This window comes from Protomyctophum parallelum (assembly GCF_964188405.1).
Source record: "Protomyctophum parallelum genome assembly, chromosome: 1".
NCBI classification, from domain to species: Eukaryota; Metazoa; Chordata; class Actinopteri; order Myctophiformes; family Myctophidae; genus Protomyctophum; species Protomyctophum parallelum.
Genome location: NC_139697.1, coordinates 13,117,486 through 13,139,649, shown reverse-complemented (window position 1 = coordinate 13,139,649; position 22,164 = coordinate 13,117,486). Strand labels below are relative to the sequence as shown.

General features: G+C 46.2%; 1 protein-coding gene across 13 annotated transcripts in view; it reads left to right on the top strand.

Annotated features, from left to right (window-relative positions):
• The first annotated feature begins 1,573 nt into the window (after positions 1-1,573).
• nfyc (nuclear transcription factor Y, gamma) overlaps positions 1,574-22,164 on the top strand; it is a 42,635-nt gene continuing 22,044 nt past the window's right edge. For 4 of the 13 annotated variants that reach the window (XM_083777396.1, XM_083777406.1, XM_083777397.1 and 1 more), the window contains exons 1-4: positions 6,894-7,875; positions 19,375-19,484; positions 20,017-20,088; positions 21,757-21,870. In XM_083777396.1, the coding sequence (XP_083633522.1) occupies positions 19,386-19,484; positions 20,017-20,088; positions 21,757-21,870 (285 nt within the window). In that variant the 5' untranslated portion in view covers positions 6,894-7,875; positions 19,375-19,385. Of the gene's footprint in view, positions 1,682-6,537; positions 6,684-6,890; positions 7,876-19,374; positions 19,485-20,016; positions 20,089-21,756; positions 21,871-22,164 lie in introns of those variants that run through there. The other 9 variants (XM_083777398.1, XM_083777394.1, XM_083777402.1 and 6 more) reach the window with 8 other exon arrangements.

Below are 22,164 nucleotides of genomic sequence, written 5' to 3'. Positions count from 1 at the left end.
GTTGTGAGTTATGAAAATTTCGTTTAGGGGCAGTTGTAGCTTAGAGGGTAGAGGCCTTCTGGTTCGACCCAGAAACTCCCAACAGCAGAAGTACACAATTCTACAACTATTACTGTAGGTGGGGAGATACAGATAACGGTGGAGAGAGTGTAATCAATAATTTAGATATTCATTCTTACACATTCTGTATTTGGGTCAACTTCTAACTAGTGAAATAATGAAATGAAAGGCTTCTGGTTGTTTTTTTTCTATTCTTTGGTACAGGTTACACTAAATGCCACATGATTGATTGTTTATTTATTTCCGTGTCCTGCACACAATGTGCCCAACCTTCATGGGTTTATAAGACACCATTTCACAATTGCATTTACAGCATGTTTACATTACATAATTCACGCATTTACAGCATGTTTACATTACATAATTCATTATAGCCTATTACAACTCAGATTTATACATGCTCGTATTTAAACTGGCAACTTTATCACATCAAATGGTGAAAATAACCAATAGATATAATTTAACTGCTTTTAAAAATGTGGGGGAAATGGACTATAATGACTGACGGCATGTTGCCAACATAGGCAGGTTGAAAGTGGTGGTATGCTGTTATCGAGGAGCCATAGCCCCTATGTCCAGCTTTTGGTGTGTAACCCACATTTTGTCCTAACATTAAATGACAATGAATGGACAATTTTTATGTGTAAACCCAAATATTGAATATGAAGGTGAGGATGCAAATTCTGATTGGCCGGAATTGAAGGATAGTGAAGTTTATTGGATACTGTAACACTAACATATACAGATAAAAGCACAGTAAAGTACAGTTCAATACAAGGTCTTCTAAGAGGATTTATAACCCAAGAAAGGCTCGTTTCCATTAGGGTTACAAGTATCAATACTGAACACCACATAATAAACAATAAACAGGCTATCTATAGGAAAGCCTGTGTAAAAAGGAAGGTTTTTTTAAGTGTTTTGAAGACAGCCACTGAGGTTGCGTCCCTCAGGTTCTGGCGTTCCATAGTGCCCGGGCTGCGAAGGCCCTATCACCCATGGCCATGGTAACGAGTTTCATTTTAAAAGGAGACTGTCAGTGGACCCCTGCCTGCCGAGTGCTTGTGTGGTCGTAGGGCTTTAACATGGCTTGGGGCCAGGCGGCCAGCCCTAGCACGGCTTTAAAAGTGATACAATCTTAAAATCAATTCTAAAATATACTGGCAACCAATGAAGGGAGCTAGGCCAGTACTGGAGTAATGTGTGACCTGACACCTCCTAGTGTTAGTCAAGAGTCTTGCTGCAGAATTTTGAACAAGTTGCATGGCTTTTTCCCCCCAGAAGTCCAGAATACAGTTATTTATTTGGTTATTTGGGCATCAAAAAAGAGGTTGAAATGGAACCCACCACACTAGGGCCTTTTTGGATATAATTTAGCCTTGATGTTCTGTCTAATGTCTGCTTTCATCATCCGGATCTGTGCAAGGTGACGTGCAGTGCACGAACCGACGTTGGGACGTCAGCGCGAGCGTGCTTGCGTGCATACGTTGACGTAACCCTTTTTCCGGTTCGAGTCTCGAAAAAGAAGCCATCTTGTTTCCCGTTGCTTACTACCGCCACCAGCTAAATAAAATAAATAATAGACCCGGGAACCGCGTTTGACTTCGAACCCGCACAAAAAAAAGTGAGTAACAAAATTAAAATGCCCTTTTTGTGTGTGAATTAAAACACGTGCAAGGAGGCGGCGAGTGGAAAAGGCAAGCGAGCGGTGGTGCAATTTACTCGTCTCCTTTTTCATTTGCCTCCTTCTTGACCAATAAGACGATTGTTTTGGAAGATGAACATAGGCGCCATTTCCCTCCGCTGCTCTCTTGACTCGCTTATTGGTGGCCGCCCGCTCTGAAGAGAGCCGAGCGGAGAGGCGGCGAGGGCAACTGGCCACGGCGCCGCCGCCATCTTGGCTCCGCGGCGCCGTTCGCGACCCGAGCGGCCGCTCCATGGCCGGAGCCCGAATGGCGCCGGTCGCAGCCCAGCGACGACAAACTCGTAGCCCCTTTGAAACCTTGATTGGTGGAATCTAGTCCGAGGTTTGATTGGTCTGACTGAAGGACACATCCAAACGTTGTCTTTATTGGTTAGACTGCTTGCTTTCTCCGCAAGCTTTGTAAAGCTTCGGCAAAACTTTTCATTTGATAACGTTGTGTCCGTCCAGTGGAGAATTCACCTTAACTGCCCGAGCGCCGCAAGGGTCGGCTAGTTTAGTTAGCCCAAGCGTGCCGTGAAGCTAACGCATAGCTAGCTTATAAAGTCACAGAGAGAGACAGACACAACAATGAACGGAATGCTAACGTTTTTTAGCCAGGGAGTTTATTTTATGTTCCTTACTGGTCTAAAGTGTACTGGCCGGTGCGTGAAACGACACAACATAAAAACCACTCAACATGATACTGCACTGATGCTAACTAGCTGGTAGCTATAGTGCAAGAAGAAGTGTTATTATTTAGTAAATAAATTGCAAGATGTATTACACCAGTCACATGGTTGTCTGTGTCATTTACTGACAATACAGCGGTAGTCTAGTTGTTAGTAGTTTGCAATATTTACACACATTTGATTGGCGTTTTTTTGTTGCTCTCCCAGTGCACCCACTCTTATTAATTTGTAACGTTAACCACTTTAGTTTAACCGTTTTTGGTGCATGGCGTTTTTTATTTCGAAAATAACACCTACAACACAAAGGGTCGTGTGCGAATCATTGTGAGCACACCCGCTATTTTGGAATAGCAGAATGATTAAATGTGGTTAGGTAAAATGTTTTAAGAGGTTAAATGTATTGGGTTTGCAATGCATCGAAGTAAAGGCCAATTTGCTTTTAATATTTATGTGTTATGTGATGTCTGTGAGTGACCCTTCATCATTGATCAGACTGGGGTTAATGTATTCATTGCATAACTTTAAAGAGACAGTTGCAAAGTTGATTAAACGAAAACAAAAATAATTATGTATATCTACTCTTGTTAAATAGTTTGGTTTAGTAGTAGTTATCAGTAAAAAACAATGCAGAGTTGTTATTGTTATCAGTAATTGCTATTTGTGTATAAAAGATAGGCTTGTGAGCTTGTTGGTTTCTGTCTAGTGTTTTGTTTTTGGGAGGGGGTTGTTTTTTAAGATGGATATCTTTATTGTCATTCAGCGGATGCATAAAATGCATAAGAGAACGAAATTACGTTTCACTGGCTTCTAATCTGCTAGTTAAAAGAGGATCTAAAATGTATTTATAATTTATATTCTCAGTCCTCATGAGTCATAATATAAGTGCATTTGATTGAATAAGGAGCATTTTCAATAGCAGATACAGAATATCAGACTACATACAGTTGCTGGGGAGCATATCGATGTTTCCACCATAACCATAACGGTACCATGGGAACATGGGAATGACCCATTAATGGGTCCATTATCGATACACAGGGGTTGACACGAACGGTTGCCCCGACTTCCCGTGGCAAGTAAATAAAACGTTCGGGCAAGTGGAGTTTGCTTTCAGGTTGCCCTACGGGGGCAAGTGCATTTCGTCTTCATTAAATGTTATTTACACTACAGTATGAAGAATAATGCCACCTTTGTCCTTTTTACAGCTAGCAGTAGCACTCATTCTGGTTTTTCAAAGTGACTATCGCCACTTGTATTTAACATATTTTTGAGGGGCCCCTCGCCCTCCTATGCACAGCTTTGTGTGTTTATAGCACGGAATGCGTTTGTAGCAGGGAATGTGATGATTTGATTGGCTGATGTATGATAAGAGCGGCCCTCACTTCACGCAAGTGATTTCTTTTTCTACGAGCGCAAATTTATCATTAATTTTAAATATCACCTTCGGGTCAACACGACCTGTATTTGCCCAATGGGTAAGTGCCCCTGATGCAATTGTATATTGGTTAATCAATCACTCAAAGACATGATGAGTCAATTGTAGCAACTAGCAATGGTTTCTCCATTCGCACAGTTCACACTGTTGCTTGTCAGGGTTTATCATTTGTACACTATTATGCTTCTCCAGCTTTCTCTGTGTTGCTAAAAAGGAAGGCCCCATCTCATTAAGACTTTTTGGACATTTTGTCTACAAGCAGTTAGCCTATCTTACTGTACATAATTCATGATAACAGTTGTTACACTGTGTACATTTACGGCTGCAACTATCGATCGTCTAATATTCTACATTCTTGCTTCCATTAGAAGCAAGAAGGTTTTCATGTCAGTTTGTTGATTATCATTCAACATTTTTACAGATTTATTTTTCATTTTAGCCTTATTTTTACATGGCCGTATAGCGTATATATGGGTCACGCAAAAGCAAAAAAAAGAAGCTAACTATAGCAAATATATCTTGTAGATGAGATGAAAAGAGCTTGTATTTTCATACAAATCTATTTGTTTTCTATAATCTATTCAGTCGATTAACTGTTGCAGTGATCGTGTTCTAGGACTCAGTTGGACAGTATTGGCGACATCATAGAAGAGAGGCCACTCAAGCTGTGGGGTGGTATTATCTACTAGGGTCTCAGAATGTCAGATCAGTGACGTCCAATGCAGGTGTGTGCATGTGGTGTTTATGTTTACATGCATGCAATGCATGCATAGCTCACCCTAGGCTGCCCCGAGGGAGCTCTTCTGCTGTGTGTTTGTGAAACCAGTGGCCCGCCTGGGTGCGTGTTTATCTCTAAACAGCGTCGGGGAGAGCAAACATGTCCCTGCTACGGGCAGTACAAGTCATGGGAAGGTCTCTGTTGCGTGCTGTGACCTTGCCAGGTGTCATCATGGAGGCATTTTGGGTAGCCTGCCTATGGCTCCATGTGCAGCGCCGCTCTGTAATGATTAACCAGCCTGCTACAGTACCTGCTCCGGCCTGTCCCCCTGCTCCGCACTAAAATAGAAAATGGAACATTTAGCTTTTCTTGAGTCCCTCACATGCTCGCTCTCTCTCTCTCTCTCTCCCCTTGTTCCCTACCCCTCCCATCCTGTAGCAACTCTCCTCTCTGTCCTTCTCCATCCTTCCGCTTCCCCTCCCCCTCTGGTTTGTTCATTGATGGAACCAGGTTTGCTCTCTCTCTCTCTGGCTTGGTGTTCTTCAGTACAGTGTCAGTCTCTCTCTCTCTCTCTCTCTCTATCTCTCTCTCTCTCTCTCTCTCTCTCTCTCTCTCTCTCTCTGGCTTGGTGTTCTTCAGTACAGTGTCAGTCTCTCTCTCTCTCTCTCTCTCTCTCTCTCTCTCTCTCTCTCTCTCTCTCTCTCTCTCTCTCTCTGGCTTGGTGTTCTTCAGTACAGTGTCAGTCTCTCTCTCTCTCTCTCTCTCTCTCTCTCTCTCTCTCTCTGGCTTGGTGTTCTTCAGTACAGTGTCAGTGGGGATTTGCAGTAATATGCAGGATAAGCTGCAAGCTGCAGGACGGGTCACTCCACCATCCTTTGCATCGACTGCCTGCTCCAAGCTACTTGTTCAGCATATTGCTTTGCAACCCCCAACCCCCCCCCCCCCCCCTCTCAAAATGTATTTTATTTCCATATATTTCATTGACTGAGTATTAGTTTTATTTAGTTGCCAACGGCACTGGTTGTACTGATAAGAGTAAAAAGTAAAGCGCTACTACAGCAACACGGGTGGTGCACGTGGAGCGGCAGCGTCCTGCCTTTGTGCTCCAATGTAAAGGTTAGTGTGGAGAACGGGCATGTTCATTTAACCAGTGGGGTGCTGACGAGGAGAGGACCTTGTATGACATTGCTGACGTGCTTTTATGGTGCCATTTTCATTGTAAAAGTTGCAGTTAGTGTTTTTTTCAGGGTCAAGACAACAAGGTCTTTGTGTGGTATACTGACTTTCGCCCACATCTCTTCAATCTTGTTTACCCACAAACAGAAGAAGAATAGAATGACCCCCCCCCCCCCAAGCTGCCTGGATTGGTCAGCTGATCAGTGTGATTTTTGTGCAAAAGGCTTTGCGATGACCTGTCTCAAGTTTCCAGTGCTGATTATGTTTCTGTGCAAACTTGATTAGGTTTAGCCCCAGACTGATCTATTGATTCCAAACTGTTGTGTAACTCCGTAGCGATGAGTCATGAGTGAGAACCAAAGAATACAATTAGCCAACTAATTAACATTCTGCTAGAATCAAGAGTGGCCATGCAGTCAGTGAGATATTTTCGTCCTTTCCCTCCATTAGCATATCAACGGTTCAATGAATGTCATCCTTGTGAGCCTAGTTTGAGGCTAGATGTTGCTGCTCACCTGTGACTGCGTGTGCAAAGGATAAACTAGAGAGCAAGGGTGCAATGAGTTGTGCGTGGATGTGCACGTAATGCCCGTGCATGACCGAACAGCGCACGCAACTAGACGGCAGAGTCTGCCCCCCGGTATATTCTATGCCTTTGCACTTTAAATCATGTGGCCGCAACATGCGGCATCCACTCTGACACCTCCCTCAGCCAATGGGGGCCAGCCTGGCCGCCCGCATCACAGGGGCTTGCGAGCCTGTTGCTGCAGAGCGGAGGCGGGGCCTGCCGAAGACATTTAGTTTGACATTGTAAATAAGCAGAGAGCAGTTGTCAGAGAGCAGCAGCAGCACTGACGCTCCTGTCTTCTACGTCCAGCCGCGAGGGACGTAACGACACAGCAACGGAGGACACGCCATGCCGAGGCAAGAACCCCCCCCCTTCTACACACGCACGCATGCACACACAACACAACATACGCACACACTACCCCAGAGTTCTTTTCACAACTTTCTATGCTCTTTTTTTTCTTTTCTCTCTCTCTCCTCGCCCTGTTCTCCTCTCTTCTCCCTCTTCCTCTTTTCTTCTCCCTGACCCCTATCCTGCAGCTCAAGGTAACTTAGAACAGGAAGTTGGCAGTCGCTGAAAGGGGGTTGGGCGGAGGGAAGGCCCCCCCTCCTCCCTGGGTGGGAGGAGCACAGGGGGTGCGGCGTGTCAGAACTGACGGGCAGTTGCGACAGCCAGTGGAATGGGAGGACCTTGTCCTGTCATTGGCTGAGAACGCCAGTGAGGGGCTGGCAGCTCTCGGGGGCGGAGGCGGTGCTTGAGTATCATGTAGCAGGCTAGATTGATTACTCTCCACTGTTAAAGGGGAAGCGGTGCCGGAGGAGAGATTTTTGTCCGAGACTCGAGTGCCTTCGGTGCCTCTTGCCGCTTTCCTGCTGCTTCTCGCTGGCTCTCTTTGCTGCACACTTCTCCTTTCCTCTCTTCAACCCTTGCCTGTCTCCCTCAAACCCCCCCCTCCTTCCGCTCTCCTTCCCTCCTGCTGGCCGAGGCAGGGGTCAGCTGAAAGACAAACGCAAGGGTCACTGGCTAGCAGGGAGACCGAGATGGTGTTTGGAGACAAAGTGCCGAAACCCGACCGAGGAGAGCCGAGCTGTGTACGGCACTAGTTGGGAGAGTTAGGAGAAGAAATAGGAGGGCAAGGGGTGTATGTTGAGCTTTGAAGAGGGAGTGGGGGGGTTTGCAGGAGGAGACATGGGACTGTGTAAAGAGTGTGTGAGAGGAGAGGGAGGGAAACGGGGGTCTCTTCTCTCTGTCCAGGCTGGGAGCTTAAAAAAAAAAAAAAGAACGTTTAAAGGCGGCCAGTGGAGCCAGAGTGGCTTTTGTCTGGTCGCTAGGACGGCGGGGGCTGGAGGAAGTATGAAGGGGGCTGGAGAGAGACTTTCGCTGTCAGCTTCTTGTTTTCACTCCTCCTCCTCTTGCTGCTGCCGTTGTTCCTCCTCCTCCTCCTCTCAAGGAGACTTGTACAGGACTCTCCTCTGCCTCTCTATGCTCTGTTCCGTTCCCAACACACCACAGCCGACCGACCGACAGCCAGCCATGAAGGGCAACCGGGTAAGTCAAACCAGCTTGGTGTCCTCTCTCTCACACACGCACACACAGAGAAAACGCTAACCGGATAACTCGCCGGTTAGAGATGGTCACCTTTTGCCATATCTTTCTTGGTCTTATTGTTTCTCTGCAGTGTAGAGATGCTCACCCTGTTCTACACACACACACACACACACACACACACACACACACACACACACACACACACACACACACACACACACACACACACACACACACACACACACACACACACACACACACTACTTCCACACTCCCTCCCACTCCTCTTCTCGTCCTCTACTTTTCCCCTTGGCAGATGTGTGTGTGTGTGTGTTTCTGCACTGGGCAGCAATCTGCCGCTCTAGTCTCATGTCCTTCAGCTGTCACGTTAGTACAGCCTTGTTGATGTTGCTGCTCTCACTCTTTGTTTTTAATATACACTTATATACACTGTGGCTGTTGTTGAAAGGATATTGGATTCTCCGGCGGGTAGTCTCGCACGGCCTACGTTTCTGCATCCGTTCAAAAGAATGCGTACTCACTGTACTGTAGATTGCGTATTCTTCCTGTTCTCCCAAAACCGGCAGCTAGCGGAGAGAGCACAACACAGCACTGTTTTGTTTGCAGCCTCATAAGCCTTCACTCGCTGTGTTTTGACTTTGGACTCGCCAGTCATCAACATGACTGTCTTGCACACACACACACACACACACTCTTCATGGCCTGTTTGTTATTGACTGTAAGCAAGCAGTGCAATGCCGCCACCCTGACACTGTACTCGGACACACTTCAAAGTCGAACTGTGGCCCGGAGCCCTCAATGCTATCCCCTCGGCATAGCATTGAGGGCTCCGGGCCACAGTTCTTCCAACTGAGGCCCAAATCACACTCAGGAGTCTTGTCCCTTCCTGACGTCCGGTTATGACACGTGTACCAGCCACGCAAAGCAGAGGCCAAGATGGCGTCTTCAAGGGTGAAATGGGGTTGCAGATGCAAACGGTCACTCATGGGACCGTAGACCATCTCTGTGTGTTGCTGTTGACTCAGGGTCCCCAGGGGTGTAGGTGCAGCTGGTTGTTTGTCTTGACCTCAGGATCCCCGGCCCCCTCCTCTGTGGACCACCAACCAACCATCCCTCCGTTCTGGACCTCAGACTCCCAGATGGGACGGAGATGTCAGTCAGTTAGTTGGGCTCCAGGGCCTGGCGGAGGCCTCTTGTCTCCATCTGATCCTTACTGATGGAGTCTGAGGAGGATGAATACCTTCTCTCGCCACGACTCCCCCTCCCCTTCTTGAAAGTTTCCATCGGCGCCTCTTACAAAACTAAGTGCCTTTGGGTAATAGGGAGAGAGGAGTTAGAAAAGGGAGTGTGACAGAGAGGGAGAGAGTGTGTGTGACTAAAAATAACTCCTGAGTCGAAGGCCGTGCTGCCAAATCTCAGGGTTGCATGCGATTTGAATATCATTTGTTCCCAGAGGGACGTGTGTGTGTGTGTGTGTGGGGGGGGGGGGGGGGGGTGGGGGGAGTTAATGGACACACAAACACCGTCACACATAGCTAGTCACTGTTGCCGGTAGCCAAGGTGACCATAGCCGTGTTGCTGTATATGCACTCGTTTGCCCTTGCTGCCCCTGTGTTTTGTGTGTATACTGGAGGGGGGGGCCGTTACCAGTGATCCAGTATGTGATATGCAGGTAGCGTTTTAAGCCCTGCCTACTTTGACGCCAGAAGCAGGGCCCGGCGTTGGGATGAAGGTCACAGGAATGTGACAGCAGCTCCCGCAGTCTCTCTCTCGTCAGCAGAGAGCGGGAGACGGGCCTGGGGGGGGGGGGGGGGGGGGGGGGGGGGGAGACGAGAGGGGCGCTCGGAGGGAAAAGTGGAAACCACACAACATGGCTAACGGATGGACACTAATGTGTTTCTTCCGCTTTTATTTATTTTTGTTCATAGAAAGTGAAAAACCACTAGGGTTTAATACACGCGCAAGCGCCGCAGTGAGAGAAAGTTGAATAACCTGTCCTCTGTTGTCCCCTTCTCGCGATCCCTCACTCTTTCCCCCTCTTCCTCTCGCTCTCCCCCACTCCCTCCCTCCCCTCTTTGGTTTCTCTGTCTCTCCTCTGTGGAATGACCTTGGGAGAGATCAGTGACTAGCACTTCCTGGAGTCGGTTCGAAGCAGAAACCCAAGGGCAAAGTTTGCAAGGCCGCTCGGCGGCGCTCTGTCGGGCCGGATTTGGCTCGACGAGCGCCTCTCGTCCCCTAGTACGGTACGGCTGCTTTTCAAATCACCCAATGTCCAGTCTGGCAGCGACGAAAGCACCCAAGTCCAGAGCCCGATAGTTAAACCTGTAATTCCCCAGCTGGGAACTTCAACTCTTGTTTTTCTGTTTGTTTTTGAGTTGATCATTAACCCTGCATGCCGTGCCAAAGTGTTTTTTTCCCCCCCTTGTCGTCTTCTACTCTTTGTCCCCTGTTGAGGTAGGTTGAATACTGACAGAGTTGAATACTGTGCTTGGCCGGGATTATTGTAAATAGAATCTAGTGATTTTAGCCGTTTTACCACATGAACTAGCATCACTATTCTACTCATGTCATAATAGACAATCTGTAAAAATAAGCGAACGTTGCATTCAACGTCGCGACACGCTTCGAGCTTGTAGATCGGCTATTTTTGCTATTTGATGTACAGCAAAGTATAAATGGTTTATGTGGTTAAAACGTTTCTCAGTTCTAACTGTAATCCTCGCCATCCTCGTCAACAGCCTGCGTTTTATTCCACCATGTCCTGCTCTCTGCTTTTGAACGCCAGTAGCTGATGCTTTCACCTTCCCTGAGCAGGCGGATGTTGAGTCCGGGCTGCCTCATGCCTCAAAGTCACAAGCGTCCCTGCGTAACAACTAACAAACGCACGCAAGTACGTTTTCAGTGAGGGGAAAAGGCCAAGTGACTCGCCTGGTCGTCTGTGGTCTGACAACAGACCCGCATAATCAGATGCTGGCTCTGTATTTGTTTGCTTTTTTTCACATGGGATGCTAGATAAAAGCCCTGGACCCTCAGAAGGGACCCTTCTGAACCGTTTGACAGTTTCACCCAGCAGCTTGTGGACCAATGACCTCTGGGTGAGGAGGATATGCTTACGCAATGTGGCTAGTAGCTACACACACCAGCCCGTAGAGGGACATGCTAATGGTCAGTTTCATCAAACATGATCAAGTAAAGTAGTGCTTTTTGCCTCCAGTGATTCCTGTCATGCTGTACACTGGAGGTGACCTCTGTAATGTTATATCTGATAAAAACGGCTATATCCTGCACCCATTTGCAAGGGTTTGGCCAGAGACCAGCTGATCTATCAGCCATTATTTGACTTTTTTTGTTTTGTTTTTACGACATTGGTAACTGCAATTATGCAAGATTTTAAATGTATTGGATTATGTACTTTTTGACAACTTCAGCCAAAACCTCAGTAATCGGTCGGCTATAGGGCTCCACAAAATCTGGATTGGCATCGAACCCAAAACATTTGGTCAGAATGGTGGGTGGCTACTGGCTTGTTGGAGGGAGGGATAGACGGACAATAAAACCGATACACATTAGAACATCTGTCAGGGATCAGAGATGATGGGTTTAGCTTTACTGTAATCAACAGAAGCACACAGTAAACCCAACGCTCACGTGGGCTGAATTAGCAGGACCTTTTACGTTTTGGCTGCGTTAAAAAGAGCTTATGAGCTTTGTCAAATGAAGCTACATTCTAGTTAGTTAGTAATTGCTCTCTGTGGTCAAACACTTTTAAAAAGATTGCTGAATCATCAGCCAGGAGATTGTATGTCTTTGTGGGAAAACATCCCAGCTTTAGTTAGGAGTTTGGCGCTGGGATTAATATGTTAACCAGAACTGGTTGCCTTTTTAACCCATCAAGGTCACCATTTTAACACTAACTGCATGAACCCTTTTGTCCCAGTTCTGCACATTTGGCAAAAACTTGCAGATCTACAAGCCCACAATGCATTGTATGCCAGCTATTTTTGGCAGTGAGAGGGAGGGGGTTCCATTTTCGTCAACGCTAAACCCCTTATCCCTAAACTAAACCTTTAAAAAAAAAAAACTATTTTGCAAAACATTTTTTAATAGTTAAAATGGCCAGTCTACAAGCTCACAACATTGGCTAATTGAACTATTCAAAAATATTTTTCAAAATAGTAAAAAAGGCAAAGAAGTTTAGGGATAAGGGGTTTAGCGGTGACGAAAATGGAGCCCTATGTGTGCAATGCTCAACACTCTTGTTGCAGTACACTTGCTGCCCCAGTGAGAAGTGGGACACAATAGAATGAAAGTGATTGGTCAATACTGTTTCATTGCTTAATATAATGTGACAAAAAGTCAGTTGATACCAATAGTTTACCATTCATGTGTTGAGCGATTTCAGTTTGCTAAGCAAACATTCCTGAGAATGCAATTTCAGCCACAACTTCCCAAGTTGTATAGCAAGACAAACATTTATTTTCTACAGCATTCCTCCAAATGCAAGTCTGTGTGCTCGACTTTGAGCACTTTTGACACAGATTTTTGTGCCCCAGTGAAAGAGTTCGGTTTGCTGTTGCTCTCGGCAGGTCAGGATAAATGCGTAGATTTAATTCAATCAATAGCTTTCTTGCTCACGTTGCTGTGTCAGATGGTGCGTGTGTAGCTTGGCGGAGAAGGAGAGAGCGCGTTCTGAACCGAGAACAAGGATGTTGCATTGTGGTTATAGCCAGATACATCTCATGCTGTGTCAAAAGGAACAAAATAAAACACTCAAAATCCACACTCAAAACCCACCAGACTTTGCATTCCCTACCTAATCTTCCATTTCTACCCAACATTTTTGTGTAGTTTTTATTTTGTTTCTGTTTTCTGTAAAGCAACATTGAGTATCTAGAAGAGGGTTGTAATTGTATGCATTGTTGTTGTTATTTCCTGACTTTTGTTTTTCACTTGCCCCTGGGCAACCCTTGGTGTCAAACCCTGCCTGAGTGCAAGCCGTTGTGTCTCTGTCACCCTCGGGTTCAGGAACCGGTTTGGGATGAGTTTTCCTTCATGGCACCTGTGTGATACCTACCTATCAATGAACACCTAGTGGGGGGAAAGGTTCACTGTCTCAAGCCTGCCAAACACTGTCCCGTAACTGCATACCCCCCCAACACCACCCCCACGCCTTTCTCGTGCATTCTGCTCTGCACAGCGAAACTACAGTATAAGCTCCATTCAACATCGAGTGCTATACTGCCTGCTCATTAAGCTTGCAATTTAACTGCAGAGTGTGTGTGTCACTATGTCCTCAGTCCTTCAACGTACAAGCTGCAGCCTAGACCCCCACCCCCCCCATTATCACTATCCGTTTCCTCTTAGGTGCTTTTTGAGTGGAGGCGAGAGAGGAGAAAGTGGTACCATGTCGTAATCAGATCAGAAGTGTGCCAGGGAGGGAGACAGTGTTGATTTCGATGTAGTTTTAGTCATAGTATAGTCTTTTGAATAACATTTAATTTAGTTTTAGTCATCTGAAATGTTTTACTTTTGGCCGACTACATCTACAATTGATTTGGCCTTGATGGCGTCTGATTTTACACTTGGTTGCAGGCTGAAAATAGCCAATCTACAATTTTCAGCTTGCTACAAAACAAATAGTTCTACTGGATCTCTTCTCCACTAGTCCCACTAGGCTAAACATTTTAGCCTAGTTTTGATTTGTTGACAATTGTAAATATATCTAGTCTCAGTTTTAGTCATCGTAGGTTATGCTGCGTTCACACAAGCAGATGCAAAGATACAAAGTCTACCGTTCATTTTCAATGGAAGCCAGCGACATGAAGATAAAGCTGCAAAAGGTTCAAATGCAAAGCTACATATACGCTGTGTAGCTTTGAATCTTTTGCATCTGCCAGTGTGAACGCAGCATACGTTTTTATTTAGTTTTCGTCTGTGGAAAAAAAGGTATAGTTGACAAACAGCTTTCATCATAGTTTTAGTCGACCAAATCAACACTGCAGGGAGAGATAGGTAGAGAGAGAGATACAGGACCAGGCTAGCAGAATACCACTACTGCTGATTCAGCTTCTGCGTGCATTGACTTTTTCCAGAGGGGAGAGTGACACAGAGAGAGAGAGAGAGAGAGAGGGCGGGAGAGAGAGAAACAGAAACATACACCTACAGGTAAACGACAGGCACAGGAGAGACAGGAAGAGAGGGAGAGGCAGAGTCACCCAAGGAGGAAGATGCCGCTTCGAGGTGCAGACGATACAGTGCACAGATACCCCCTCCCTCGGGCACACACACATAATGCACATACACACACACTCTCTTGCTACCACACACGTGGGGAGAAAGCACAGTTCGCAGGAAACCCAACACCGCGGTTATCTGCCTCTGTGACCCAGTGAAGGACAAGAGAGCCGCAGGGAAGGGAGGGATGCATAAACAGCAGCGCAAACGACACAATGCGTCCCGATATAGCGCACAGCGAGAGGAGACGAGAGCGTTGGTCCTGTCCCGGGATATTACTACCCGGCGCGTGTTCCGCTGATAGCGCCAAGGCTTGTGGCAGCCGAGCAGGAGCCCACGGCACACCCCACCCCACGCACCCACCCTCCCTCCCATTTCCTCATTGCATGCATCGCTCCAGGTGTTTTAACCTCATTAACCGTGGCGTCCATTTCTTTGGGCATTCTTTTGTTGTTGGCTTGTAGATCGGCTATTTTCTCTATTTGTCATCGTACAATGGTGTCTGTGTGTGTGTATAGGGCTTAAGTGCCTAAAACTACACAACCTTGACATTTCCTGGCTTTAGCCAGAGTTTTAGGGCACATTTTATTATTTTCCTTTGCGTAGACGGACGGGCCCCACCGAGAGTGTTTTGTTTGACTAGGACGACGTGGGCCTCGGGCCATAGAAGGCGATGCATCAGAGAACGCTGGGTTTATTGCCCAGACAAACGCAGTTCAATTTAGGTACGAGATGGCTAGTAGGCAGCTTAGTGAGTCAACTCCACTCCTCTCACACTTTATTTCACACTCTAATATCCTCACTCCTTCTGTCTACACCTTCCTCTCTCTCTCCATCACTCTGTCATCTTTCTCTCACACAAACAAACACACACACACACACACACACACACACACACACACACACACACACACGTCAGAGAGTTCCTCTCTGATTCTCACACTTAGATTGTTCAGTCGTCGTCAACCACCCCCCCTTTCCTCCAGCGAGTGTGGTTCACAGCCAGTGACTTGTGTATGTGGACTGAAGGTCATTGGGTCATGCACAGCGAGTGGGGTGTGATCAAGTCACATGCTTCTCTAGAAATGAAAGGAAAATACGACTCTGCACGTAGTTTGGAGCGAGCAGTCAGAGCTGCACTTGTGTATGTGTGTAACAGGAAGCCACGGCTCATTCGTTTACCCTGTTATCTCTGACGTTCATTTGTCTTTAGCCTAAGCACCGCCGTCCCTGTGTTCCTCCTCCCTCCCTATCCAGTGGTGCTGTTGCCGTAGCAATTAGCCCAAGTAGTGGTGCTAAGCGAATGGCCGCCCTAATTATTGTTCTTTATCGGGCTACCAGTCGAGGGGAAAACCACACAAGCTGCAAGCTACACACTGACTCGACAAGCGCACACACACACACACACGACTTATTAAAACGATCACAAGATCAACTGATGATGTGCTCCAAGACACAAATGTTCTTCAGCTTAGGGAAATGCAACAGAAAGACCAAATTGAGAGGGAGGGGGAGATGGGGAGAGGGGGGCGGGGGCAGGCAGAGGGCAGCCGGGGGAGCAAAGAAAAATCCTACCAATCCCATCAGTCATTTCCGCCCCGTGGAATGCTGGGATTGTTTTTGTGACTGACTGACTGCGGGATTTCAATCAACCTTGAAAATGCAACGGGACACGGCCGGCATCAGACGGTCAGATGGAGAGAGAGAGAGAGACATCGTCAAGGTCAATCACTAGGCCACGCACGCTCCCAGCAGCTTGATTGATTTATCACACACACACGAGCCATCACCACCCCTGCTGCCATTTTGACTCATCGATTTGGGCTACTTTCGGTTGGAAACTCTTACCCACACACAACGGAACTCGACATGACAGAGACAGAAGGTGGAAAGAGTGCTACAATAATATCCTACTCAAGTAGAAGTACTTGTACTTGATTTGACTACTTAAACCCTATACTCGGCTGACCCGAGTCCCAGAGGGCTCTATTACTTGACTCCTCTACAAACAAATCTCATTATCTCTTTGAAAATAGCTGATCTACAATCTTGTCTCGCCAAATGTTCACTGTTGCCAGATTAGGGACACTAGGGTGTGGTTAAATACTACCTAATTAATGATTAACATGTGTGATTTAAGATTACTCATGTTGAAAACTACTGGAGTGGAAAAGTAGTTATTTTGGAGCCTGCAAAGTAACGGTCTGCTTGGTCACATATGGTCACATCACATCCTTACTAACCATTTCATTAGAATATAGTATTTTTGCAAAGATTGTCTTACCAGTGAAAATATGTGGACATTTTCAGGGGGGATATATCATGTAAAACTACTCATTGACCGTAATGAGACCATGAGGGTACTTGTCTTGTACTCTTTCACTTTACTCAAAGGAGCATGGCTTTTAGTTTCTATACATGACGTACTTGGCTGCTGGAGGATCAAAAACAAAATGTTATTTAGCCTAACTTTGTGTGTGTGTGTGTGTGTGTGTCGCTGCTACGGGTTACTTGGATGTTAATTCTGTGGTAATGAAACATCAAAAACAAAGATAACTGTCTGGCACCCAGACAGCTTGGGACTAAAAGAAGGTCTAAGTGTTCCCCGACCGCCCTCACCATTAGAGCAACATAGAGAGAGGGAAACTGGATGTGCTCTCTCTGAACGCCAGGCTGTCCTTTTGTCTGTCAGATGGACCTGAGCACTGCTGCCAGAGTTTGAGAGAAAGAAGCAGCCAGGTCTATGAAAACAGCCCAAAAGAAGAGACTAGGCTAACATGAGCACTTTAAACCTATATACATCGGCTATAAAAAGAAATGGACTGTACAAGCGTTGCAAGCTTGTAGAGTTGCGATTTTAAAAAATGTCTTTGAGAAATGCATGCATCATTTGGGCGTCCTTGAGTTGGCATACTGCAAATCAATTTGTTGAGAACTGGTTTAAATCGGAAGCAAGCCTAAATAACTACACTTTAAATATAAGCCCAAAAAACACAATCTGGCCGTGACTACCAATATTTACAAGCAACTTTTGTTGCTTAAAACCCATTTTTTCGACCTAGCTTTTAATCACAACCTAGTTTAATTTCCAACTATTCTATTTCTATTATATTCATATGTACCCACTTGACATTGATGTATTGATTTTATTTGATTGTATTGCTGTTGCTATATGCTATTACTTGTACAGCACTTTGGTCGATGACAGTCGTTTTTAAATGTGCTTCATAAATAAAGTTTGATTTGATATCCCAAAGTCGCTTATAATATGCGGACATGGCAACGCCGGTCCATTCAGGCTTTTTGGCCAAGGGGGGGGGGAAGAGAGAGAGAGAGAGGGAGAGGGAGAGAGAGGACAACTCCGCCCCAACCCCACCTCTTTTTTACCATCACGTCTGTTCCTTCTCTCTCTCTCTCCGTTCTCCCTTCTATCTGTCTGCTTTGACCCACATAGCTGGTTTGCACGACAGTCTGACGTCCCCCCACCCCTTAAAGCCTTTGGCACTCCGTGGTAGTGGTGGATTAATAGTGAACCCGACAAGCCCCTCACCACCACCACCACCACACACGTACACACACTTTTGTGCACACTCACCTCCTCCTGTTCTCCTTTTTACTTCTTTGCAACACTCAAGGAGAGAGGGAGAGAGAGCGAAGGGATTTTGAGAGGAAAGGAGTGCTCTCTCTCACTCTCTCTCTCTCTCTGTGTGCACTGTGAAGCGCTGCATGCTGAGACAGGCAGGCCAACAGTCCCCCTGCAGATTCCTGACATGCCATAGTAACCTGCTGGATCTCCCCTTTCAAACTGTCACCGCACGCGCACAGACACATACACGCACACAAACACACACTACAAAACGGCTTTTGTGCTTAGTTTGTGTGAAAACAAATTGGTCTTTATTGTAGTTTACTGGCAGTTAAGCTTTAGTTGATGGTTGTTTCGTGTTTGTGTCTGTCTGTCAGTGTGGACTGACACTCAACACACGCACGCACATCCGCCCGTACACACACACCCACACACCATAGCATCCCTATTTTGGACAAAATGTAAAAACATAATTATAAATATAATGTAAAAATTAATTCAGAAATCTGTCAGATCTACCAAAATGTTACATTAAACTGTAAAGAGATACTATTACTAGGCTATGCTGTTTGTTGTATGGCGAAGTATATAGGGCTTCGGTCTTCAGTTAAAACACCCCACAGGCCACACACACTCATCCCTCCCTGTGACCATAGTTTCAGCATTGTCCTCAGTGTGTGGGGTCACTCAGCGACCTCCGCCCACGGCCCGGAGGAGGAGGAGGAGGAGGAGGATGAGGGGGCGGGGGCGGCGGACTTAAATTTCACATGATGCGCTTGTGTTAGCCGAGCAGCTGGGGCTGACGATGGAGCCATTCACAAAGTGGGCATGGAGGCCGGCCGGCCGGTCAGCCACTCGTTAAAGGCCATGTCAACATCCCTCCAAAGTTACAGGAACAGAGAGGCTTGACCGAACCGCGGGCCTTATTTTAGAATTCACCGTATTCTAATTATAGACCGGCAGGCTTCTGACACACAGCCCGGAGAGAGAGGGAGATATCCGGCCGGCCGGCAAACGGCCCAGGGCGTTGATACTGTATGCTTCCTCTACGTTCCAGTTACTGAATCGTCAACATTGTTTTGATTTTTTTGTACATTTCTGACCTTTTGTGCTCTCTCTCTCTCTCTCTCTCTCTCTCTCTCTCTCTCTCTCTCTCTCTCTCACCCTCTTGACTCTCTCTCTCCCCTCTTCACTCCGACTCTCTCTTCCTCTCCCTCTCTCTTCCTCCCCCCCCCTTTCTCTCCCTCTTGACTCTTTCTCTCTCTCCCCTCTTCACTCCGACTCTCTCTCTCCCTCTCCCTCTCTCTTCTTCCCCTCCTCCCTCTCTCTCTTCATCCCCCTCTCTCTCTTCCTCCCCTCCTCTCTCTTCCTCTCCCTTTCTCTCCTCTCCCTCTCCCTCTGTCTTCCTCTCTCTCTCCTCTCCCTCTCTCTCTCCTCTCCCTGTCCCTCTCTCTCTCCTCTCCCTCTCTCTTCCTCCTCTCCTCTCTCCTCTCCTTCTCTCTTCCTCCCCCCCTCTCTCTCTCTTCCTCCCTCCTCTCTCTTCCTCCCCTCCTCTCTCTCCTCTCCTTCTCTCTTCCTCCCCCCCTCTCTCTCTCTTCCCCCCCTCCTCTCTCTCTCTTCCTCCCCTCCTCTCTCTCCTCTCCTGTCCCGTCCTGTAGCAGCATAGAGGATGTCGGCGGATGCGTTTGGCGCCGGAGGCAGCGATGCCCAGCAGACACTGCAGTCGTTCTGGCCCCGCGTCATGGAGGAGATACGGAACCTCACCGTGGTACGACCCGCCCCCCACTCGCTCTCTCTCTCTCTCTCACACACACACACACACACGCACACACAGGCACACTAGGCCTGTCACAATTATTACATAATCTTCTAATCGCAATTATTTGAGATGATGGCCATTATTCTTGCATAACCGTCAATCGTTTCCATGTTGAAAAATGTCCATGCATTTTCAAACATTGTCCAAAAATAGCAGAAATATCAGTCACGTGTTGTAAGCTTGTAAATCAACCGTTTCAGCTATTTTTTTTTAAACATTTTTTCACAATTATAAAATAATAAAATTACATTCTATTTCTTTGTACATTCAAGTCATTTGTCATATCTGCCCTGTGCTATTTGTGATCACGAAGCCTAAAAGTCGAGCAGAATCTTTAATTCTAGTCATAATGTTCGATGCCAAAAAAACACAATTAAATCGTTAATTATTTGTGTGAAAATTAATCGTCAACTTAACGTCAACACATCCTTTCAAAAGAAGTTAAGAACACACATAACCTCTCCCCATGGTCTTGTTTCAGAAGGATTTCCGAGTGCAGGAGTTACCTCTGGCTCGAATCAAGAAAATCATGAAGCTGGATGAAGACGTGAAGGTGAGAAACGATCATCCATGTGGTCACCAGACGTCTTATCTGTTCTAGCCTACAGCTTATGATAGAAAGATCTGTTCTAGCCTACAGTTTATGATAGAAAGATCTGTTCTAGCCTACAGCTTATGATAGAAAGATCTGTTCTAGCCTACAGTTTATGATAGAAAGATCTGTTCTAGCCTACAGTTTATGATAGAAAGATCTGTTCTAGCCTACAGTTTATGATAGAAAGATCTGTTCTAGCCTACAGTGTATGATAGAAAGATCTGTTCTAGCCTACAGTTTATGATAGAAGAGCCCCAAGCTCACTTTGACCTTACTTATTATTAGGACTGCAACTATAGATTGGATATTTCTTTTTTTTATTAATCGAATAAGTCTGTTTGTTGAAGTCTATTTGCTGATATTGTGGTGTCACTATATCACTGTCATTTCGATTGGGCCTTTTGACCTGGGCCTCATTTTGGGCCTTTTGAGAAAACAAAAATATGAGACAGGGAAGACATATTTTAATATTCTAACCACACCTGGGGGTCTATTAGAGTAATGCTAACTCCATAGACGCATACAAAACAGAAAGTAAAAAAAAATAACTGCATTCTATATTTAAACATGCAGTGATTTTACTAGCCTACGTGGGTGGGATTAAAACCAGGGGCCAAGATCGCAATTATCTTGCATAGCACCTAATCACTTCTTCGGCATAATGACAAATAAGTGCAGTAGGTACATTAGAGTAATGGCACAATAAAGACGCCATCAAACGGATATTAATAAAGTATACAGATGTATACACTCCTGGCTTATACGATCATCCTACCTGGTGCAGAACGTGAAATGGAAGCTACATCGGCACAGGTAACGTTACAGATGACAACAGATTGGACGTTACAAAAGGTCACACAGTGCAGTAAGTCACAGCGAGTCAGAGGAGAGCGGAGGAGTGCTCTCTGCTACAGAGCAGCTTAGCATCCAGCAGCAGCAGCACAGCGGCACTATTTCTGGTCCACACACACAACGCAGCGACAGGACACACCCAGGACAACATGTGCGTGCGGGCCGGAATACATATCCGACAGCCCGGGGGCCCTTGCGCCGTCATCAGTTAAGTAGCGGCTTAAAGAGTTAAAGAGATCAGGAGATCACTTTGGACAGCTACCTGCTGTCAGCACTGACACAGCAGCTTCTGTCTGTATGCACGTATGGCACCTGAGGGCTCGTGTCCTGTCCTGTCCAGCCCTGGCCTGGCGGCTTTGATGTGCACTTGATTGGCCAGATTGGACGGATACATCATCAGCCACTAAAGACAAAACAACACGCCAGATTGCCTTTTGGTTTGTCAGTATCTACGATGAGGGACGGCCACTCGCAGCCCTGTATACAGATATGACTTTGTACGACAAATCTGTAAGCTCGGAACACAAAAAAAAAGTTTATAATATACTGTATGTACAGTACATAGATAATTACTGTGCTTGAATACATAACATACAGTAAATATGGTTTTGGGTCTCAGTCTTTGTAAAGTCTGTGCTGAATTAATGTTTATATCACTGCTGAAGCGAAGTGTACATTTAGTTTTAACCAGGATTAAAATGGTCTTCATAATATTTATGTCTGTCTGACCAACCTCGGTATAATGTGTGTGTGTGTGTGTGTGTGTGTCTACAGATGATCAGTGCTGAAGCACCAGTGTTGTTCGCCAAGGCGGCTCAGATCTTCATCACAGAACTCACCCTCCGAGCCTGGATCCACACGGAGGACAACAAGAGACGCACGTTGCAGGTGAACACGCACGCACGCGCCATCCAAAATGGCCGATCCACAAGCTTGCTTGTAGATTGCCTATTTTCATTGCACGTCACAGCGCACAGCCGAGTACAACTCAGGCATAATGTTTTTATTTTTTATTTCCTCTCATGTCTGTCCTCTTCCCATCCCCATAGCTTTTATCACTGTCACATTTACTGGGTCTTTAGTAACATATAACTTCTTCCCGGCAGTCTGTTACCTTTTTTGTGATTTCACTCTATAGTGACGACTTCACCGTAGAAAATGCAGAGAGTAAAAAGTGACCTG